Here is a 19578-nt window from a genome sequence, read left to right on the forward strand (position 1 = left end):
CGTCGTGACGCGTGTGCGCTGTAAGGACTCGTGACACCCCGCAGGGTACCGGGTCGCGATACTAACCAGACAAGGCCCCTTGCGCACCGAGGGCCCCAGCGGAAAGTTTCATTTTTTGTGTGTTTGCCCGCGCACACAAATATCCCCAAATTTTCGCATTTTTATCCGGGGTTTTTTTGGGGGGGGCGAGAAAACAAAAGCGATGCTTGCTGATAATCAATGATTGCTTCGAACAAAAAAAACACGAAGATTTAATTACAGAAGTTGTTCCGGAGAGAAAAAAAATGTGGTTGACGATTGCCAATTCACAAGTGGGTGGTAACTCAGGAAGAAAGATGTAAGTCGTGATATGATCTTAAAATTTGTGGTGGAATTTGATGGTGATTAGGAGTTACACTGAATGATCAACTCGTGTAAATACTGTGCCAGCAATTAGTGCCTGCTTTCAATAATATTTTCCGACAGTTTTTGCAAAGTGCCTTCAACTTAATGCCCTCTCACAAATTATTTAATCCACCACACGTGGTCAAATTTGGAGTTTTGCGTTGGAGCGAGTGGCCATTCAACCGCGCTGTGAACCCCACGACGCCACTCTCGTTTCATTGCTGCCCACGCCGAACGCAAGCGGCGAGTGACATCTGAACCGCTCCTTGAGCAACAAACCTTCACCAACCCGCACGAACCAGTGTGGTGCAGTATGGCCAGACAACCCCCGACGGTCTGGACAGCATGAGGCGGCCTTCATCCAGTAGGCGATTCACAAAAGTTCATGAGTGAATGCATTATTTACACTGCCAATTAAGTCACAATACATTTAGATGTTTGCAGTTATTCTATTACCACGAGGGTTATGCAAATGTATACCGATGATCGGTATTAATGTCGATCAAAACTATTTGCCTATATAAGTATGCTTCACCGTGCTGTGAATGCAGCACATTGCAATTCGCAGTTGTGTGGCGGCTACTCCGAACTATCCCTTCTCATTTTCTTCACGAGAGGCACGGCTAATCCAGAATCTTGTATAAACGTAAATTGAGTTTAGACCATCGTGCTGCAGGTTCATCTCAATTGGCAACGACGTCCGACATGTAAACCCTCCAGGTGTCCGTTCAATCAACGCTCGGCCGTGTTCTCGTGACGTCCATCAAATCGCGTCCAACAAAACACGCAGCCGGAACCCATTTTCGGTGACATTTGTTATAGTCCAGACTCGTAGCTCTCAAGCCCCGAAACCCAAATCGTTACAAACTACACCCCCCCCCCCAAACCGCGTGGCACCACGCACGGCGCATGACATCACTCGTGAACTGATGAATTCACTCGCGCCGGAGGTGTGCGCGTGTGGGGAGTGGGAGGGACATAAAACAAGAGAAGAGATTATACCTGAGCCTGGGCAGAGAGACGGACCACACAGCATGCCCTGGGGGGAGGGGGGGCTGTCTGTGCCACCGTGACACCGACTACAGATCACGAGAGTCGTACACAAAGACCTGTCCTTTTAATTAAGCGATGTTGGTGCAGGTGCGTTGTGGCGGCTGAAGTGAAATTCCGCTTGACCCTCTACAACAGCAACAATAACAACACACAATGTTCGCTGTCGTCACAATCGTGACATCGGTCCTTTGTGACCCAAGCCGAGACGTTTCCGAATGATCGCAGGTGCACACAACATGGGAAGCAGAGCGGCTACTGTGATGACATGTGTGTATGTATCTATGTATGTTTGTTGAACTTCTTTCGCACCGCACATAGCCGACTGTGCTAATCGCATATACGGGCGGGGGTGGGGGAACAACAAACGAAACACAAAAAGCAGTTCTAAAGAAATGAGTTTTCAATCTAGGTGATTTCAAAGTGCATGGCTCCCAGTGGCTTCCGAAGAACGTTCCAGACGGCGGCAGCAGCGCGCATCTGAAAAGCACCGCCATGGGATGACCACCGCCTTTGTTCAGCGGCCACCCAGAATCCGCTGCTGCGAGGATGACCGGAGTTGGCCTGATGATGGTTTCCGCTTCTGTGCCGCGTGCTGTGTTCATGAGCGAGAGAGACTTGATGCGTCTCCGTCCCTTGTCACACAGTGACGCTGATGCAGTTCCCCCCCCCCCCCAACAACAAGCGCCATTCGCCACTAAGTTTCTGTGACGTCACCACGACGCTTGTGCCAGGCTGTGTGTACGTTGAGGCCACGTGAAGTGTCGAACGCCCGCTGGCAGGAGGTCACGGGGCAGACTCAGCAGGTGCCACGGGTCGACTGACTGGGATGAGTGGCTGATGCACCACCTGTGCCCCCTACTGTGACAACATGTTGTGCTTTAGCCGCTCGTTGTTGTGAGCGTTGCTCCTCTGCCCTCCGTTGTTGCTGGAGGGCGACTGCCTCTAACTGGCCAGGAGCGTCCTTCACGAGCCTCCTCCACAGAGGCCGATCTTGACACCGCTGGTACCAGTCATCGGCAAGTCCACTCAGCTCCACATCCTCCTGTACCACATCACTCCATCTCTTCTCTAGCCCGCGCCGCGCACGTTTAGCCCCCTCTATCCGGCCGAACAAAAGCTGTTTAGGAATGCGGTGGCTGGGCATGCGGGCTACATGACCCAGCCAACGCAGCCTTGCCTGCCGGAGGAGCTCACGGATGGGACTTTTTCCAGATCTTTCAAGGATTTGTGAGCTCCTCACACAATCCAGCCTGATTAAACCCAGGATGGATCGTAGGCAGCCAGCCTAAATGTTTCCATCCGGCGAAGATGCTCCATTATGGGGGTTTACGTTTCGCAAGCGTAGAGAAGGGAGGAAATGACCGTGTCCGAGAAGACCTGAAACTTCGTGCAGAGCGACAGACCAGGTAGCTTCCACACAGCGTTACACAACCGATTAAAATATATTGCCGCTCGACTGATTCGGAGTGAGACCTCTGCTGTCAAACCGGAGCCGATCATGAGCACACTGCCCAGGTATGAGAAACTCTCCACTCTCCCCACAACTGCCCCATCATCAATTGGGAGTTGTGGGGTGGAGTGTCCGATGGTACAAAATACCCATTCCTCCCCCCCGACCACCAACCACCCAACCCCCGAAGTCCATTAGACTTGCTGTATTGTGTACACAGGTGGTGGGAAGGAGGGGTGGCACAGTGGTTAGCGCGCTGCACTACGAACTCAGCTACTTTTCTTTGTTTGATTCTCAGCCACCGTTCGTGTCAGTGACGAGTGGTGCCTGAACCGGTCCCACGTTACTGGGAACACACAGACCGCCAAGCTTACGTAAAACAAAAACCCATGATTGACTCGGTGGAGGGGAGGCCTTCATCCAGCAGTGGAATGATCGCGGCTGAAAAATGCTGAACAATTTTTCATTACTGAAGCACATTAACCTGCATGTAATGGTTTGCATAACAACTGGTGGAACAACCAATGGGGGACATGAGAGGTGGGCTTTATGTCCCTGTACATCAATGAGACCGAGAACCAATCTTGGCCCCTCGAGGCCAATCGTGGAGCGAGAGGCCGGCTCGAGCACACCCACTCAGCTCGCCTCGGGCGGTGTGGCCCTCTTGTCCCAGCATTTGACTTGGAGCAGTGTCACTTCATTACGAGGCCCAGCGGGTCACTGGCGTGTCCTGGTCACCTTCGGTGCGGCTCCCCGACGATATACGACACGTGACCCCCCCCCCCCCCATTACCACCGCCGTGCTGCTGTCAACCCCCAATGGTTTGCAGTGTGTGGCGGACCGCACACACTGATGATGTCTTAGCATGTGAATGTGCCCATCCCCACCGCTCGCCTCTGAAAGCTCGTGAAGTCTGTGTTTTGTCTCTCTCTCAAATTTTGTTCCACCTGATGACGGTCGCGTGTGTTGCAATCGAAACGTCGTACTCTATTATTTAATTTATTTTCTCTCCACGTGACTTTACCGAAAGAACCAAAGAGTAATTCCTGCAGTCACGAAAGCTTCAAATCAAGTAAGAACACTGGCTTAGAGACACCACCAGCCTGAGTGACTGGCCTCAGCCGAGATACCCCGGCCTTGACTGGCCCTGACACTGGCACCCAGATAAAAAGTTATTGGTCTCAACCGCGGCATTGGCTTCATGGACTGATAAAAGACAGCCGCTGACAATTCGATTGGGGCTCAGGTCCAGAACATCGCTCGGGGAATTACATTTCAGTCCGAGTGCCGTCTTCTCCACAAGCTAACTTTTGAAGATACACAAAGCAAACCAATGTACCTTCGCAAATTGGACACCACACACCTGCAATGTTACCCCGCCCCCCCGCCCGCTCGCCCCCAATCTCACCCAACCCCGGAGGCTGGCATCTGCAGCGGCTGATGGCGCTGTAAGAAACACAAAGCAGATCGTTGTGAGAAGCAGTGGCCTCAGGATCACAATGCAATCAAAGCTGTTATGGGAGTAGCAACGATCGTCCAGCCCATATGTTTCTGCTTCACGCGGAGTAACATTTTTTTTTTTAAACAACCCCTGATTTATTTAATAATTAACCCCCCCAACTCACTTTGTCACCAGCGTTCATTTCGACACTGGGCCGTGTAAAAGTTCAACGCAGTAATATGTACTCCTAATTATTTAATCACTCTCATTGTCATTACTCTACCGCCGAGCCTCCAGCGCAGCCGACTTGAAGGCTGAAATTGCACATGTGGAGTTTCTCTCCTCCAAAGCCGCACGCAAAAGTGGAACGATCTCGAAGGCGCGCAACTGAAATTCGTAACCACGGTCTCCTCCTGCGCTTGTCAAGATGTAATGGTGCCGAATGTGCATTCAGAAAGCCACAATTGAGTCTCACTGCCCATTCCACGGAGGGTCCTCCTTGGGACGTGTCCTTTTTGGACGTGACTGGCCGTCCGTCCGACCCTCCTCCCGTCTCCAGCCAGCGAAACTTTCTATAATAATGTTATAGTATGATATGATGGAGTATTGCACGCATTTCCGAAGGAAACACGGGGTGGGGGAGACGTGACGTGGGCACGCACGAATCCTGCTCAACTCTGTGGGATGCGGGTTGACGTCATCACGCAGAAATGCGCGGTGACGTTTCCCCCACGCATACGCACTTGGCTCCAGGCCAGCCAGGCAGGCAGGCAGGAATCCAGGCAAAACTTTTTTTCTCATATAACACGAGTTTGATTTGATACTGATAGAACTGAGCCTGGCACTGCTGATCGACACCTGGCAGGCTCCTGTGATTAAACCTGGTTTTCAAGTGTAATGAGTTGATGGTTTTCTGCCCACTCACCAATGACCCCACAAAAATAATATCTCATTCTAATTAGTTGTCCCCCACCCCCACCACACTTAATTTGGTAGAAGCCCACTTCTGAGAATTAAAAATGTAGCAGGGCACGCGAGGAAATGTGCCCCCTTTTAAGTGCGGACAAGAGCATCACTTGAAGAGGAGTCTCATAATTAGTTCTGCGATATCACCTTCCACGGACCCTTCTCGAACACGGACGGGAGTGGGTGTTGTATTTGCTCTGCGGGAGTCACGGAGCAACGGCAATTCGTCATCGCGTTACACGACACCGATAGCACAATCAGTAACATAACTTGGGGAGTAGAGTCAAGAAGCACAACACTCGCTGCGCAGCGAGAGTGATGAACACGGCACGAATCTCTTCTGCACTCGGCCTGCCTTCGACGTTCTCCGAGCAGACACTAAGCAGAGACAACCCGCGTCCGATGGCAGAGCCAACTCGCGCTGGGTTCCGTGCTGACAAATTCTTCTGATAACACCACCGCCCCCACCCCCTTCTTCCCCCAGTGGCCCGAACGGTCAAACCACCGTTTAGTGACCCACGCTGAGGGTGCAACACAGCAACGCACGGCATGTTGTGAAGCCTTGAGACTGATGCACAGACGCCTGCCTGTACGAGGGCGCTCCTGATTACCTATACACTACACCTGGTTATCCACCTTTACACTACACCTGATTACCCACTTATATACTACACCTGATTATCCACCGAGCATCCAGCTGACTGCTCCGTGATTGCTAAATGAGCCGTCTAATTACTATGAGTGACAATTTAACTGCAGCTTGCGTGAGAGGGAGACGATGCCTTTTGCTTTTCCCAGACCTCCAATCGTCCTGAAGCCATTGATCCAAAATGTGCATATTTGGTACCACCCACGGTGACAAACGTTAACAAATATTTTTATAAAAAAATATTTAATATCCAAATCAACAATGTGTATGATAGCAAGGTCACGGTGGTAGCATTATATGAGACATTTTTTTTTTGTTCAAGAAGGGTACAATACACATCGATGGAATGTGCACATAAATAGCAGGAGTGTCTACACCAGACGCTGTAATATACTCCAAGCTTTCTGCTCGTGGGGCATTCTGCACGTGGTGAACACTGCCAGTGGTGGACACCGGTGGCATTTGCCGCTCTGGGTGGCACCGACCAGCTAGGACATCTTGGTCCAGGGGCTAACGACGTAATTTTACATCGGTATGGGAACCCGTTTTATGCAGTAGGTATCACATTGTTGCATAACTGTGAAAAGTTGAGATGTCAAGATGTTAGAATCTACCTAAAAACCCAGTGAAGTCATCTTTTGGATATTCAGAGACTGTTTGGAGAGGTTTAACATACACTTCACTCTTTTGATTTAAGTAATTTATTTTAAAGAAATGTTGGTTACGTTAAATTCAACGGTGTTAAGCGGAGATGCGCCAATGCTTTGTTTGCCCACAGCTCAAGGGTTGAAACATTCCAAAAACTTTTAAGTGCCACGGCTATACATTCCTAACTGGATTTAGATAAATATTTGGAGAATGTTTACTTCACTCTATCCAATACCTATACGGTCGCCTCGCGTGATTAATACTCGAGGGCACGTTCAGCAAGGGCTCTGAGGGTGAAGCATTCTTGGAACAATCAGTGGCACCCAAAATGTATCCTCACGCATCCCAACCGACCGATGCTTTGTTTAACCAGGAGGGAACCCAAGAGACCAGGACAGACGCCATGTGGCACATGACCTGAGGCCTTAGCCTGCCAGCAGGGGGCGATGGTTGCCGTGTATGGTCCCAGTTGAGAACCGTACCGCGATTTTCAAACTCTGGAAATCTGGACCCTGACGCCTGCACGTACTATTCCTATTCTTGCGAATGACGTCCGGAGATATTTAACGTCAGCTGCGACGCAGATTGCATTATTACGGTTAACAACGCCCGCAGTATTAATCAGGGCGGCCACTGGATTCGAACCGCGAGCCTCTACAACAAGCGCCGCATTTGATCGCTGACAAAACGTCACGAGCCATAAATTACGCCCAAGCGATAGAGCCGTGCTCATTACATCAACAGCGTTTGAAATGAATTATTGCCAAACGGGTAAGTGGGTGTTAAGTTGTGGCACTGGTTATCCAGAAATAGTATGAATAAGTCGACAATTCATAAATACATCTTTATCTCTCAATCAGCTCAAGCGTCCCTTAAATCACGTGACTTGTATGTGGTCACCCCCACTCTGAACCCCTCTCCGCCACCCCCTGTGAAAACAGACACCGCTGCGTGCAGCAGTGTCGAGGCCCTGATGCAGCCTCTTCTGCCCTCATCCTCATCTCTTCCTGACCCTGTCCTCCCGTTTATCCACTCATTTTCCACTGATGTCCCATCCTGTCTCTTCCCTCTTCCATTTCGCCTTCCGTTATCTCTTCCCCATTCGTAACATCCTTCACTCTGCCCCTTCCCGTGATGGTGTGCCACAAGTAAAACAACAACAACAACAAAAGTTGCCTGTTTTAAAACGAAATTTGAGGATTTAATTTCAGATAGCATACGTAGAGTAGAAAAAAATCGAGTAGTTGCAAGTATAATGTAGCTTTCCAATTTAGTTTATTCTCGCGTGCTGTGCATATTCTCTATACTTGTTTTTGAACATTGCATTTGGTCTGCCATCACTTCGTGCTGAGCAATCATCTCAAGTACCCCTTTGTTCGAGTTCCTCTTCGATGTACTGCATGGGAGGCTTAGTGGCATAAATAATACACGAATATGGTCATAAACATGGTTTTCTAATTACACGGACAAATAAGTACAATTGAACTATTTATTTTCAATGCATAAGTTTGCCATATATAAAAAACAACAATCGTTTTACATTTTTGCAAGCAAAAATATTAACCATACACATGTTTTAAAAAGGAAGTTTTCCGCATTTGCTTTATCTTAGTTAGCTTTACAATGTAGAGTGCTTTGCAATGACCAAGTCTTTACAAAATTACAACGTTAAATAAACCATGCGGGATAATGATGTAACCCAGGGCTTCATTTCTGCCGGAGATTCCTGGGGCTGAGCTCTAGAAAATATAGTTTCCCCCCCACCCTGGGGGTTTGCGGGTGCGGGTGGGGCAATTGTGCCAGAATATATTCCACGAGAAATTAAACCCCGGATGTGACAAGCGCTGCCTTGCAAATTCCATATTTTCGGACGAGCATCTGGCAACGCGAGGACGACGTGCCCGTTTAACTCGCAAGCGCCGCAATAAAGGAAAGTGTAAACGCATCGATGATCCAGCGACCAACTCTGCCGGCTATTTGAGGCCGCTCCGCTCCTCTCGTTCGCGCCACTCTAGGGATGAAGCGCGCAAAAGAGGGTCGTGCAAAACCCGTGCGACCGACAACTAAAATAACAAAACCGGGGGAATTTTGGTTCAAATTGACATGAGCAAGCGCACTCCTTAGACTTGACAAGTGACAATTACCGCAAACATGAAATGGGTTGACCGAGACTATTCCCAGGTTCTCCTTTTCGAGCGAGATGTGTATCGTTGTGGGCTCTCAGCTGGTTAAATGGTGATTATCTGTCTAAGCTGGTTGCGGTTGTGTGAATACAAATGGACCGTGGTTATTATCACAAATGACTCGTGATGGGATTAGCGGTCTCGGAGGTGGTGAAACCTCCATCGGGTAGAGCCATGCAGAGGAAACGCCAATATTTCATGGGCCCTGACCACATTTCTTTTGGTCACTGAAACCACCTGAAATGACAAACCTTGAGTTGTAGCAACATCTTTCAAAGTCCAAGTGATATCTTGCACAAATGAGCATTGAGAAAGTGCCCATCACCTGTGAACAACACTGAGCCAGTGGTGAAAATTCCAGGGTCCTATGGCGAAGGCGAGTCTACGCAAAGAACAATCACTGATGACTTAAACACTAAGTGGTAACTATTTTATCGACCCCAGAGGGATGATGGGCTGAGTCAAACCTCGAGCAGGATTTGAACCAGCAACTTCTCGATTGCAAGCCGTTCGCTCTACTACTGAGACGTTATGATGCATGACATGATCCGCTTTTACACAGAAACTGGAATCCATAAATATTAGTGATCTCCCATGGTACCAAATTCTGATTTGGCCCATGAACTGCCACCGCAAGTCCTTCAATCCCCCCACTCCTACTCCTCCACAGCTCAGCTTGACATTCTTACCAATCCAACATCAAGCTGCAAATCAAAGCTTTCCAGTGGACACGTTTGAATGTACGCACATTGAACTTCTTCTGCACCCTACATAGCCAACCGTGCTAATCGGAGGTGCGTTTAACGGGTAAGACAGGCGGGCATGGCCGAGGCGCTGCCGTGACGCGTGAGGACATCTGGCCTGGAAGACGTTCCGATAAGGGGGTCTTGTGATGACCTCAACCACCCAAGAAGGCGCTTTAGCCTGTCCAGAGAAAGCACGTGTCAGTGATTGCGTTCGCGAAGCGGCCTTTGATCCTCCGCACGCCACAAATTGTGCATCTCGCGTTTCTTGCGCAAACCTTTGGATTGTCTCGGCGCAAGCCAGCATTCTCCTTCGCGAGATAAAAGTGCCGGATTATTGGTTGAACCATGAGCCGTGGATTTAACGTGTTACCATTTAACCCATTAATGCTGACGACCATACGCGTGCCAACAGTCTAACCCGTATAAGGTTTCACAGCCACTGGTAAGCCAAGTGTGGTATTCTGGACAGGGGCTGCGCTTCGAGAATTTATTCTCTGAAGTTATCGCCGCGCAGTGCTGCGGGCATCTTCAAACGTGTCGACTAACCTCCCTACGCTTACCCACGCAGCAGTGCCTGGCGAACTGGAAAACCACGCTCGAAAATTCTGACAGTCGTTTTGTCGATCCACTGCTGGATGAAGGTGCTGACTAGCCGCTGGTCAACCGCTCCCCACTGTTTAAGCCTACGGCGAGAATGCGTGCTTTAATGTTGTACATGAGAATCGATTGTATTCAGCCTGCTTCACTGAGCACTTGCGATACACATCCACACCTGGTGAAGTCGCCACAATCCGAGTAAAGTGTGTACAGAGTTGCTGCGAACGTAATTCGTACGCTGTGGAGCCACAGCCATCAAATGCATTCACGTGTTGGGTTAAGTGACAGCAGTGCCGGGTTTTGAAAGACCCAGCCCGCAACGAGCTCTTAAAGCGTGATTTTTTTTTAAATACCCTTTTGTAGAGCGGAAACTCTCCTCGTCTTTGTGGCGATGTGGGGGGGACAAACGTCACAGATCCTATAATCCGTAAAAATGTACTCCACTCGTTCACGGGAAAAAAAAAGTTTGCGTATAATTGTAAATATGAAGGATGGTCGCGCGGATAATACGAGTGTTCGCGGACCCTACAGCTCCCGTGGATAATAGGATTTGCGGTTAATAGGATAGCGGATAAGAGCGGGGTTCTACTGTATTCAACATTGACAGTGCCCAGCCTGTACAATTCATACGTGTTCGAACCTCGAACCGCGTTGGAATCTTTATGCAACGTCGAGATTTTAGGAAAAGTAACAAAATAACAAAGCAATCTATGATTGTGTCTTTACACACAAAGCGAACGCATCTTCCCGATAAGGTTCCTCTCGGAATTGTACTCGTTGCACACAATACTAGTGTGCGAATAAATCTATTATAATAGAGCTTGTACAATGAAAACGTGGTAAGTGGAATTAAATTACACGTACAGTATAAAAATATGCAATACAATAAGCGAAAAGCCCTTTTAAATTGAGTGCCACTATTGCTAATAGAAGCAACAGTGTTGTAAACATTGCGGAAAGCACATCGGCACACGTTAATGTACGAATTGTCAAATAAAATACACGTGAAAAAAATAGCTAAGGAATTAAACTCGGTCTTTAGTACCTCCTCCAAGCCAATTTCGATCGCTGTTACTGAAACGGGGCATGTGTGCCAGATTCTCCAAACGCGGCCACCACCTCTGAGATACAAAAAAAACTAAGGCACATCACGGTAAAAAGATGAAGAATGTCTCACAATGCTGCGAGAGTGGAGAAAATGCATGTGTATGCATCGGCATGCGCGGTGCATTATTGTTATTATGATTACGCAACTGACAATAACCGAGACTTACAGATTCCCAGAACAGCAGCTACCTCAACGAAAGGACAATCCTGGGAAAACACGAACAGGTGGCAACCCGATCACTAGATTACCATTCCTTCAGCTACAACCAGCACTCAATTTATAATTTGATATTCTGTCTGGAACGCTGCGTGGGCTGGCTTGGAGTAGGCTAATCATGAGGCACTGCCACTCGAGTACAAGCTATGCTACTCCATAATCATCCCATATCATTGTACCCTATATTCATAGGGCATCTGGGCTACCACAAACACTATTTACGCAAGTTTGTTGCACACCACTGCACACACCACTGGACCAGGCACACCACCGCACACACCACACCACCACCGCACACACCACACCACCACCGCACACACACTACCGCACACACCACCACTGCACACACCACTGCACACACCACCGCACACACACTACCGCACACACACTACCGCACACACCACCGCACGCACACCACAGCACACACCACTGGACCAGGCACACCACCGCACACACAAACCACCGCACACACCACCACCGCACACACACTACCGCACACACCACCGCACGCACACCACTGCGGTAAGTTGGGGACATAACTAAGGCGAGATGGTGGTGGCGTCCCAACAATAATTACCCAAAACAGCGTTCCGGGCCCGTTGCGTCTGAAAATATGAACTGGCTACAACGAAATCTACAATCCATAGCAATTCGTTCGGCTAACTCCACCCCTCCGGTTGAACTATGCTGGTGGCATCACGTAAACACAACCAGCACTACCATGAACTGGCAAACACGACCTACTGTTGGGGACATGGGCACGTAAAGATTCCCTCTGGGGTAAAAATAATAACAAACAAAACATCTAGCTGCTTCTTTCACAGTCTTGGGGAAGGCAACATATATGTTTGTAATGTAATGTACAGTTCTTATCCACTGCTGGATGAAGGCCTCCCCGCACCTGTCGTTCGTGGGGGTTGTGTGACCATACTTCACCATGCTGGTCAGGTGGGTTCCCAGAACTAGTTGAAATATCACACGCCGGCCACGTTCGGCGTGGCCAGGAAACTAAATCATGTCCCAGGGTTTACAGCACGGCACGCAAACAGCTGAGTTACCACTCTACCCCAACATATATTTAAGCTTACCACAATATAAACATAGTATATACCCTTTAATATATCAGAGCCTTACTGTATGTTATAAAAGTATTATGTGCATAACACTGACAGACAACACTAGCGTCACTTCAACTTAATGTGATTACATTGTACAGTATCTCCGATTTTAATAACTCCATTCTCAATTAAGACCTCTGAAAACTCGGGGTTTTTTTTCAAACGAAATTCCTCTTTGCTCTGCTTGCTCGCTTGCTTTGAGCCACTCCGCAAAATAATAACCTCCCTGGGGGGATGTCACCAAATTTAAATGTTTTAACACCAGAACGTGGAAGCGAAAAGAACCGAGGCTGTTTTTTTATCCCCTTCCTCTGACACAGCCCCTGGTCATGTGCAGCCAATTATATCACGCCGTTCAGCCGCAAACAGGGAACTCACTCGGAATTCTCCGAGCGAAGTGAGCGTGACACACACACCGAAGCAGAGCGCGTACCAGAAAAAAAGGGACCCGCTTCACCGTGTGGATCCACAACAGTGCAAGGGTCTGAATTAACCCAATCCCGCTGATTCTGAATTAACCCAACCCCGCTGGTTCTGAATTAAATCAAACCGCTGATTCTGAATTAACCCAACCCGCTGGTTCTGAATTAACCCAAACCGCTGATTCTGAATTAACCCAACCCGCTGATTCTGAATTAACCCAACCCGCTGTGATTCCAAACAACGCGGCGGTCACCGGCTCAGGGGTTTGCAGCGTACATTCCTGCCATCAGATCCTAAAACTTTAAACGGCTAAAACTTTTTTTTCATTTAATAGGTAAGGGCCCACTGAGCTAACCAGCTCTTTTGTTCCGACGCGACTTGGCCCACAAATGATAGCTCAACTAAGCGGCTTGTCATGTGGAAATTTATAGAAATACTCTAAACACATGTTGATGCTAAATGTGGAGGGAAAAAACCGAAGGACCTGGAGAAAAATCCACACGACCACGGCGAAAACATGCAAACTCCAATTACACAGGCATCATTCAGGGTCGGTATCGAACCCACAACCTCCTGTATACTAGGCGAGGTAGTTAACATCTCACCACCGTGGCACGCCCCTTATCCCCCGCGACTGACCCACCCACCACCCCCCCTGCCCCCCCCCCCCGCCCTTCACTGCGAAGGAAATGCGGTCGTGAGAGCACCCCCCCCCCCCCCCATGGAGATGACGTAGAGCGCGCGGTCCTTCGCGAAGCCGAGAAGCTTCTCCCGCCGCATTAGGTGGATGCACCCTGGGGATAGCTGCCAAACACCCCTCCAGCCAAATGTCGTGCAAGCCCGGCACCATCCCCTGCTTCCTGTCGGCGGTGGGGAGCGACAACTCCGCGGCTTACGAGAGCCGCCCGATCCTCGTGGTCGATTTGAAACTCGGAGGGAAATCTCGAGCCGACTGAGCCGGCGACGGTTCCTGACGCAGGGTTTTCTCTACGAAGGAAAACGGCGACGACAGCTCGCGTTCGTAAAAGCGCCCGTAACGGAACAAAAACCTCCTTTTTACTCTTCGTCACAATGAGACGTTGCTGCCATTAACTGCTGACCGACAAAAGCACGAAAAAGAAGAGGATGAGGAGGAGGCCGGATATTGAGTCACGGCGACTTTTGCGCCACTGGTGACTCTCTGTATGGGAAGGAAGGCTGCCTCGTGCCGGGCTTAGGACGGCTGAAAGTCGGCGGGGCGGATCTTCATGGTGGTGGTGCGCAGGGAGTAGCTGGAGCCCTTCCAGTAGTGCCACTTGACGCCGTTGAATTTGCCCGTGTGCATCCCCGACATGTAGTACATCCCGTTGAGGTTCGAGGGTCCGCAGGCATCGAACCACCAGCCTGCAAGGGCAAGAGAACGGGGGGAAAGCAATTTGTCACCGCATGCGAGCGGAATGAAACGTCTATTTTGTGAATCGTGATTCAAGCATACTGCGTGAACGGTGGTGAGATCACGTGGCGTATGTGAATTGTGTCACAATATGCTATACATCTCCCGCAACGAGCACTCGGTAAGGTGCGTTAACACACCGCCGCTGGGCGGGCAGATCCCACCGGTTGTGGTGCCGGCCACAAATCACCATCCCCCTCGTGTGCCGCGCCACATTTGACAGCCGCTTGCTAAAAGCTCTCTCCCAATAGTCTAGTCAGCGCACCACCAACCCAACAGTTGGACTTCTGGCCACGGCTCATGCGATCCGGTCCTGGACTCCTCCTTCACCAACCCGCTTTGAGCAGCGCGATGAAGTGTGGTCAAGACTGCCCTCATGACTGACACAGGATGGGGAGGCATTCATCCAGCAGTGGACTGCCAAAGGCGCTGACACTTATCACTAATAAGACAACATTTTTACACATTCACACATTATTCACGTGGCTCTGCCATATTTGGTCTATGACGTAACAGGCTGCTTTTGCGAGACGCACCAACGCGCAGGAGACCACATTCAGCAGAATGGCCTCGGTGGAGAGCAGACTGTACTAGGGGTTGTGGAGACCACGGAGGGGAAGAAAGTATTTGGAGATGTGAGAGGTGACGGCGCTTTCTAGAAGAAGAAAAAAATCCCACGATGAGGGACGTTTGAGACACGACGGACGTTTGGCTAAAAAAAAAAAACGTCGGCCGGGTGTCTCAGGGGGAGCGTGACTGCGGCGGGCATCCCGAGAGCTCGGGGAACTGGCACCCGGATGGCATGGGGGGTGGGGGGGGCATTGCCGAAGCTGGCGATGTTGGCGCACCGGGGCGGTGGTGGAGTCGGCGGGGGATTAAGTTTGGTGGGCAGGGGCACCTACCGCCGGTGGCGAACTGAGAGCACTTGCAGACGCAGTTGTCGTTGTCCACGTCCTTCGTGCTAAAGCCGATGCCCGACTGCCCGATGCTGCTTAGCCGCCCGGCCGTGCCAATGTAGCCCTTGTGGAAGATCCTGCAGAAGTACGGAGCGAGAGCGAATTGGTCATTCAGCTTTGATTGGCGGCGCCCGTCGTTGGGAGCGACGGCGAAACCGGAGCGGACGTCGCCCGAGTGTCGAGGTGCCCCCGGCGCACACCGCTCATGCTGATGTGGCAGTCGAGACGTTGTTCATGAAAAAACATCGGTCGCTTTTCCCCTCCAGCTCCCCCCCACCCGTCTATAAAACTATAAAAAAAAAATTACCAGGTAAGGCCGACTGAGCTATACAACTCTTTTTCAGAAGTGACCTGGCCACAAATCATAGCTCAACGAAGTGACTCATCGTGTGTACATTGATAGCAGCCACATTACTCCACACGCACGTTGATTCTAAATTTGAAAGAAAAACCCGGAGGACCCGGAGAAAAATCCACACGACCATGGGAAGAACATGCAAATTACAAATATACAGCGGGCGTCAGGGTTGGGATCGAACCCACGACCTCCTGTATACTAGGCGAGGTAGTTAACATCTCGCCACCACCGCGCCCTACCGAGGTATATGCACAGTTAATTCATGCTGAAAAGTTTAAGGTGAAGCACTGCAATTTTGATTTGCTCGTGACAGACAAAGGAGGAGGGGGGGGCGCCTCTCTCCTGATTATTTGGCCTCCTATTCCACGCTGACTGTCGTGCCGGGATATGGAATCGAACCAGCGACCTGTAGATCTTAAGTGCAGCATGCCAACCATTACACTGGGACAGAATCCTGTACGCACTTAATGAGATATACATACCCGCAACTCAACCAACGGCAGTGATTTATTGAACTCGCGATCATTAGCTTTGCGCGTAGGAATCACTTTTTTGCCAATTGACGTAACTTCGTTCTAATTTGAAAGACGTTCCATTTTACAGATGGCATATGAACACACAGGCACGCGTTCGCAGATGTGCGTGCATAGTGCTCATGTTTTGCTTTGCCATGACGCGAATCATAAATTATTGTGTCCGCGGCAGGAATTTCATTTTGCAAGCCTGGCAAAAACGTGTACGGGTCTGAGGCAAAATCATTTGGATATCACGACGGATACGGCTGCTTAGCCTCAAAGCGGCCCATCATGATGCTGACATTGAAATCTCTCTCTCTCTCTCCTTGTCACGTTTAAAAAGTAAAAAGGCACGAATGCATTCCGCCCCGAGAGAACGTTTCGCCGGCAGCCGCGCCCGAGGTAGCGTGTCATTTTTTTCTCTCACGAAGCGAAGCACTTGAATTAGCACGTTGGCTTGAATTGTATCACGTTCGGCTTTCGCGTGACGTATTATTCGTGACAAAAGTTTTCGTTCGCTGTGGGATCATCGCGAAACAAGACCGGGGCACGGCGCTGTGTCAAGCTACGCGGCGCGTTTAAAGGGACCGCGAGAAAGCACGATTGAGGTGCGTTTGTATTGGCCGAGGTTTCCTCCTCACGATCCCGAGAATGTCTTGTGGGGGGGGGGGGGGTGGACAAAAAATGTGTTTGCAATGTTCAGCCACCCGCCCCCCCCCCCCCTCTTTCTTTATACCACATGCCAAAAACATGACAGGGCCCAAGAGATGGTAGAACTGCGCACTGGGGAGATTTTAAAGACATTTATGAGACACTAAGTCTATGGGAGCGAAAGTACTTGCTCTCTTTAGAACAGTCGCGCCGGATTAAAATGAAAAAATCCTCCGCGTGATCGTGGATTTTTATTTAAATTTTTAACTTTTACTTACCGCCGGGTGTTTTTCGGTGGCTGCGATTCGCACAAACACTCGCGTTTTCAGGCCCAGTTTGTGGAAACGGCCGTAAATTTCCACAATTATTTCGCGAAAGAAAAAAGTAAAGTGTGAGGCAGACGGGGATGAAATGTGCCGCCACTTGCCCGCCCCCCGTTTGTCCTGAATTTATTTTCTTTAAAAAAAAAACTAAATTCGGGCGATACACAAATTCCTGTGACCTCCAGGGAAGCGTATTGTGGTGATGGAAGGCGACTGACGTGAATAAATGTGACTGCGTCGCGCTAAGCGGCGTGAGTCCTTGCGAACGACCGTACGCAAGCAAGACCGCCCCAGCGGCAACGACCCGCTTCGTGTTTTGGCTGAAATCACCGCTCACGCGCGTTTCCGTGGGAAGACGATGACAGCCCCAAGTCAGCGGAGCAAATAGCTTAGAATTTAGACGCTCGCTGATGGACACTGTAATAATTCACCGTATTAATGACTTGCACGCTAACGTCAGCCTTAAAATCGAATACGCAGCTGGCAAAGCATTGTGAAGGGTCAGGGTAAAGGTGCAGCCCTGCAACTGCTTTGCCCCTGTCACTACTTGCGTAGGAACCTCCTCCCGGAGAGGTCAATCGAGAGCGCATTTGGCCTCCTCTTCCACGCCGGTCACACATCTTGGAAGAGGAGGGAGTACCCACGTTTTGCCCCACTACACGCAACCTGCCGGTCGACTGCAGCATACCCATCAATGCTGCTGGTTGGACAGAAGCGGTGGGGATTGAAGAACATTGCACCGCAGAACCGCCGCGCTGTGAGGTCGATTCGAACCGACGACCTCTGGATTGCAAGTCCAGTGGGCTAACCAATTCACCACGGCAGCATCCCCCCAAGGCCTTGTACAAAAGCCCTATTGTGTTCAAGTATTTGGGCTCCGAATCACAGAGAATTCAGTGGCGATGCGCGCTGAGCTTGACGCGGGAGACAAACACCCCGAGCGTGTAAACCCTGAACTCTGGTGCTAAACTCGAGTCACGTGTCGGTTTAGTTCCTCTTGCGCCAGCGTGATGGAAATCACATGGGACGACAGGAACGCCGCATCACCGGAGCCGCGAACACTGGATTTATGGTAGGGGTGAGGGAGCCTTTTCCTCACTGAGGACCCAATAGGACTCTCAAATACGTTTGGCATGAGGCCACACTTACACACACACACACACCTGGCCCACTTCTGTCACGGCAGGAGGGACCCTTGCAGTGACTGAGTACGCAAATATTTTGGAATCGCTAAATGAAAAAGCAGAAGCCTGGAATATTCCCCTCGAGGACCTGATTAGTGTGGCTAATATGATATCATTTGCAGAACGTTTATAAGCGTTAAGCCTTTACAATACCGTGTAGGTTTCCGAGGTTGTGCTGTACAGCGCTACAATGTGCTTTCGGGTTGTGCCGCGTCTTTGTCGGCAAGACATCTGAACAACGCGCAACACACATCAGAGAAAATCCAAGAAACAGTATTTGTATATATACTGGTTGAGGGTGGGAGGAGCCAAGGTAGGCTCTGAATATTATTTAACCTCACAAAATAATATTCAGGGCCTACCTTGGCTCCTCCCACCCTCAACCAGTATATATACAAATACTGTTTCTTGGAATTTCTCTCACTTGATACAGCTATCGTGCTGTGATGGTTCCACCTGAAGACGGAAGCTTGTGTTGCCTCCGAAACGTCGTGATTTTTATTTTATTTTACTTTTATTAATTTTAATTTTTTACCTACGTGACTTTACCGAAAAAACCTAAGAATATGAATCCTTGCAGTCACGAAAGCTTCAAATCTAGAACACATCAGAGAGTCGGCAGGTCTTATGTGGACGTATCCAGAAATAATAAAGTCCTGGGCCAGATATGTATGTATGTATGTTGATGTATATACATATCTCCCATGGGGCGTATATGCAACGAATCCCTGGGGCCACCTCTAACCCCGCGAGCTGCCGAGTCCCCAGCCCTGCCCACGACGTCGTGTTTTTTGGGGTTCTCATCGGTGGCGGTGACGGTGCCCCCCCCCCCCCCCCCCCCCACCGGTAGTGCTGCTTCTCGGAGGCGACGGAGAAGCGCTCGTAGAGGGAGAAGGCGCGGTGGCCCTCCCAGTCGCCCAGCTCCACGCGCAGCACATGCGCCTGCTGGCTGCTCAGCTGGTGCACGTGCTCGTTCCCCAGCCAGTGCTCTCCCGCCGGCTCGCCGAACCCCTGCGGGGCACGCGCACGTTGCAACACACACGAGCGCCGATTTGAAGGGATGATGGCCGATGATTATGGATAATAACAGTGGCAACCGAGGGATGGAACGTATCTTCATGCCAAACATCCCAGAGTGCATCACAATAAAAACACAAAAAGCTGTCGCCCAATCAA

The 19578-nt window shown here is 50.0% G+C and overlaps 1 protein-coding gene across 1 annotated transcript in view; it reads right to left on the minus strand.

The window, feature by feature from the left end:
* Window positions 1–13771: 13771 nt before the first annotated feature.
* The window catches only part of LOC144732442 (angiopoietin-2-like), a 34716-nt gene continuing 28909 nt past the window's right edge, over window positions 13772–19578 (minus strand). Inside the window, exons 7-9 of the mRNA XM_078613916.1 lie at window positions 19247–19413; window positions 15318–15448; window positions 13772–14366 (exon numbers count right to left, since the gene is read on the minus strand). Coding sequence (XP_078470042.1) covers window positions 14197–14366; window positions 15318–15448; window positions 19247–19413 — 468 coding nt within the window. The 3' untranslated portion in view covers window positions 13772–14196. The remainder of the gene's footprint in view (window positions 14367–15317; window positions 15449–19246; window positions 19414–19578) is intronic.

The sequence above is a fragment of the Lampetra planeri genome, chromosome 2 (assembly GCF_965212315.1).
Source record: "Lampetra planeri chromosome 2, kcLamPlan1.2.h2, whole genome shotgun sequence".
Lineage (NCBI taxonomy): Eukaryota > Metazoa > Chordata > Hyperoartia > Petromyzontiformes > Petromyzontidae > Lampetra > Lampetra planeri.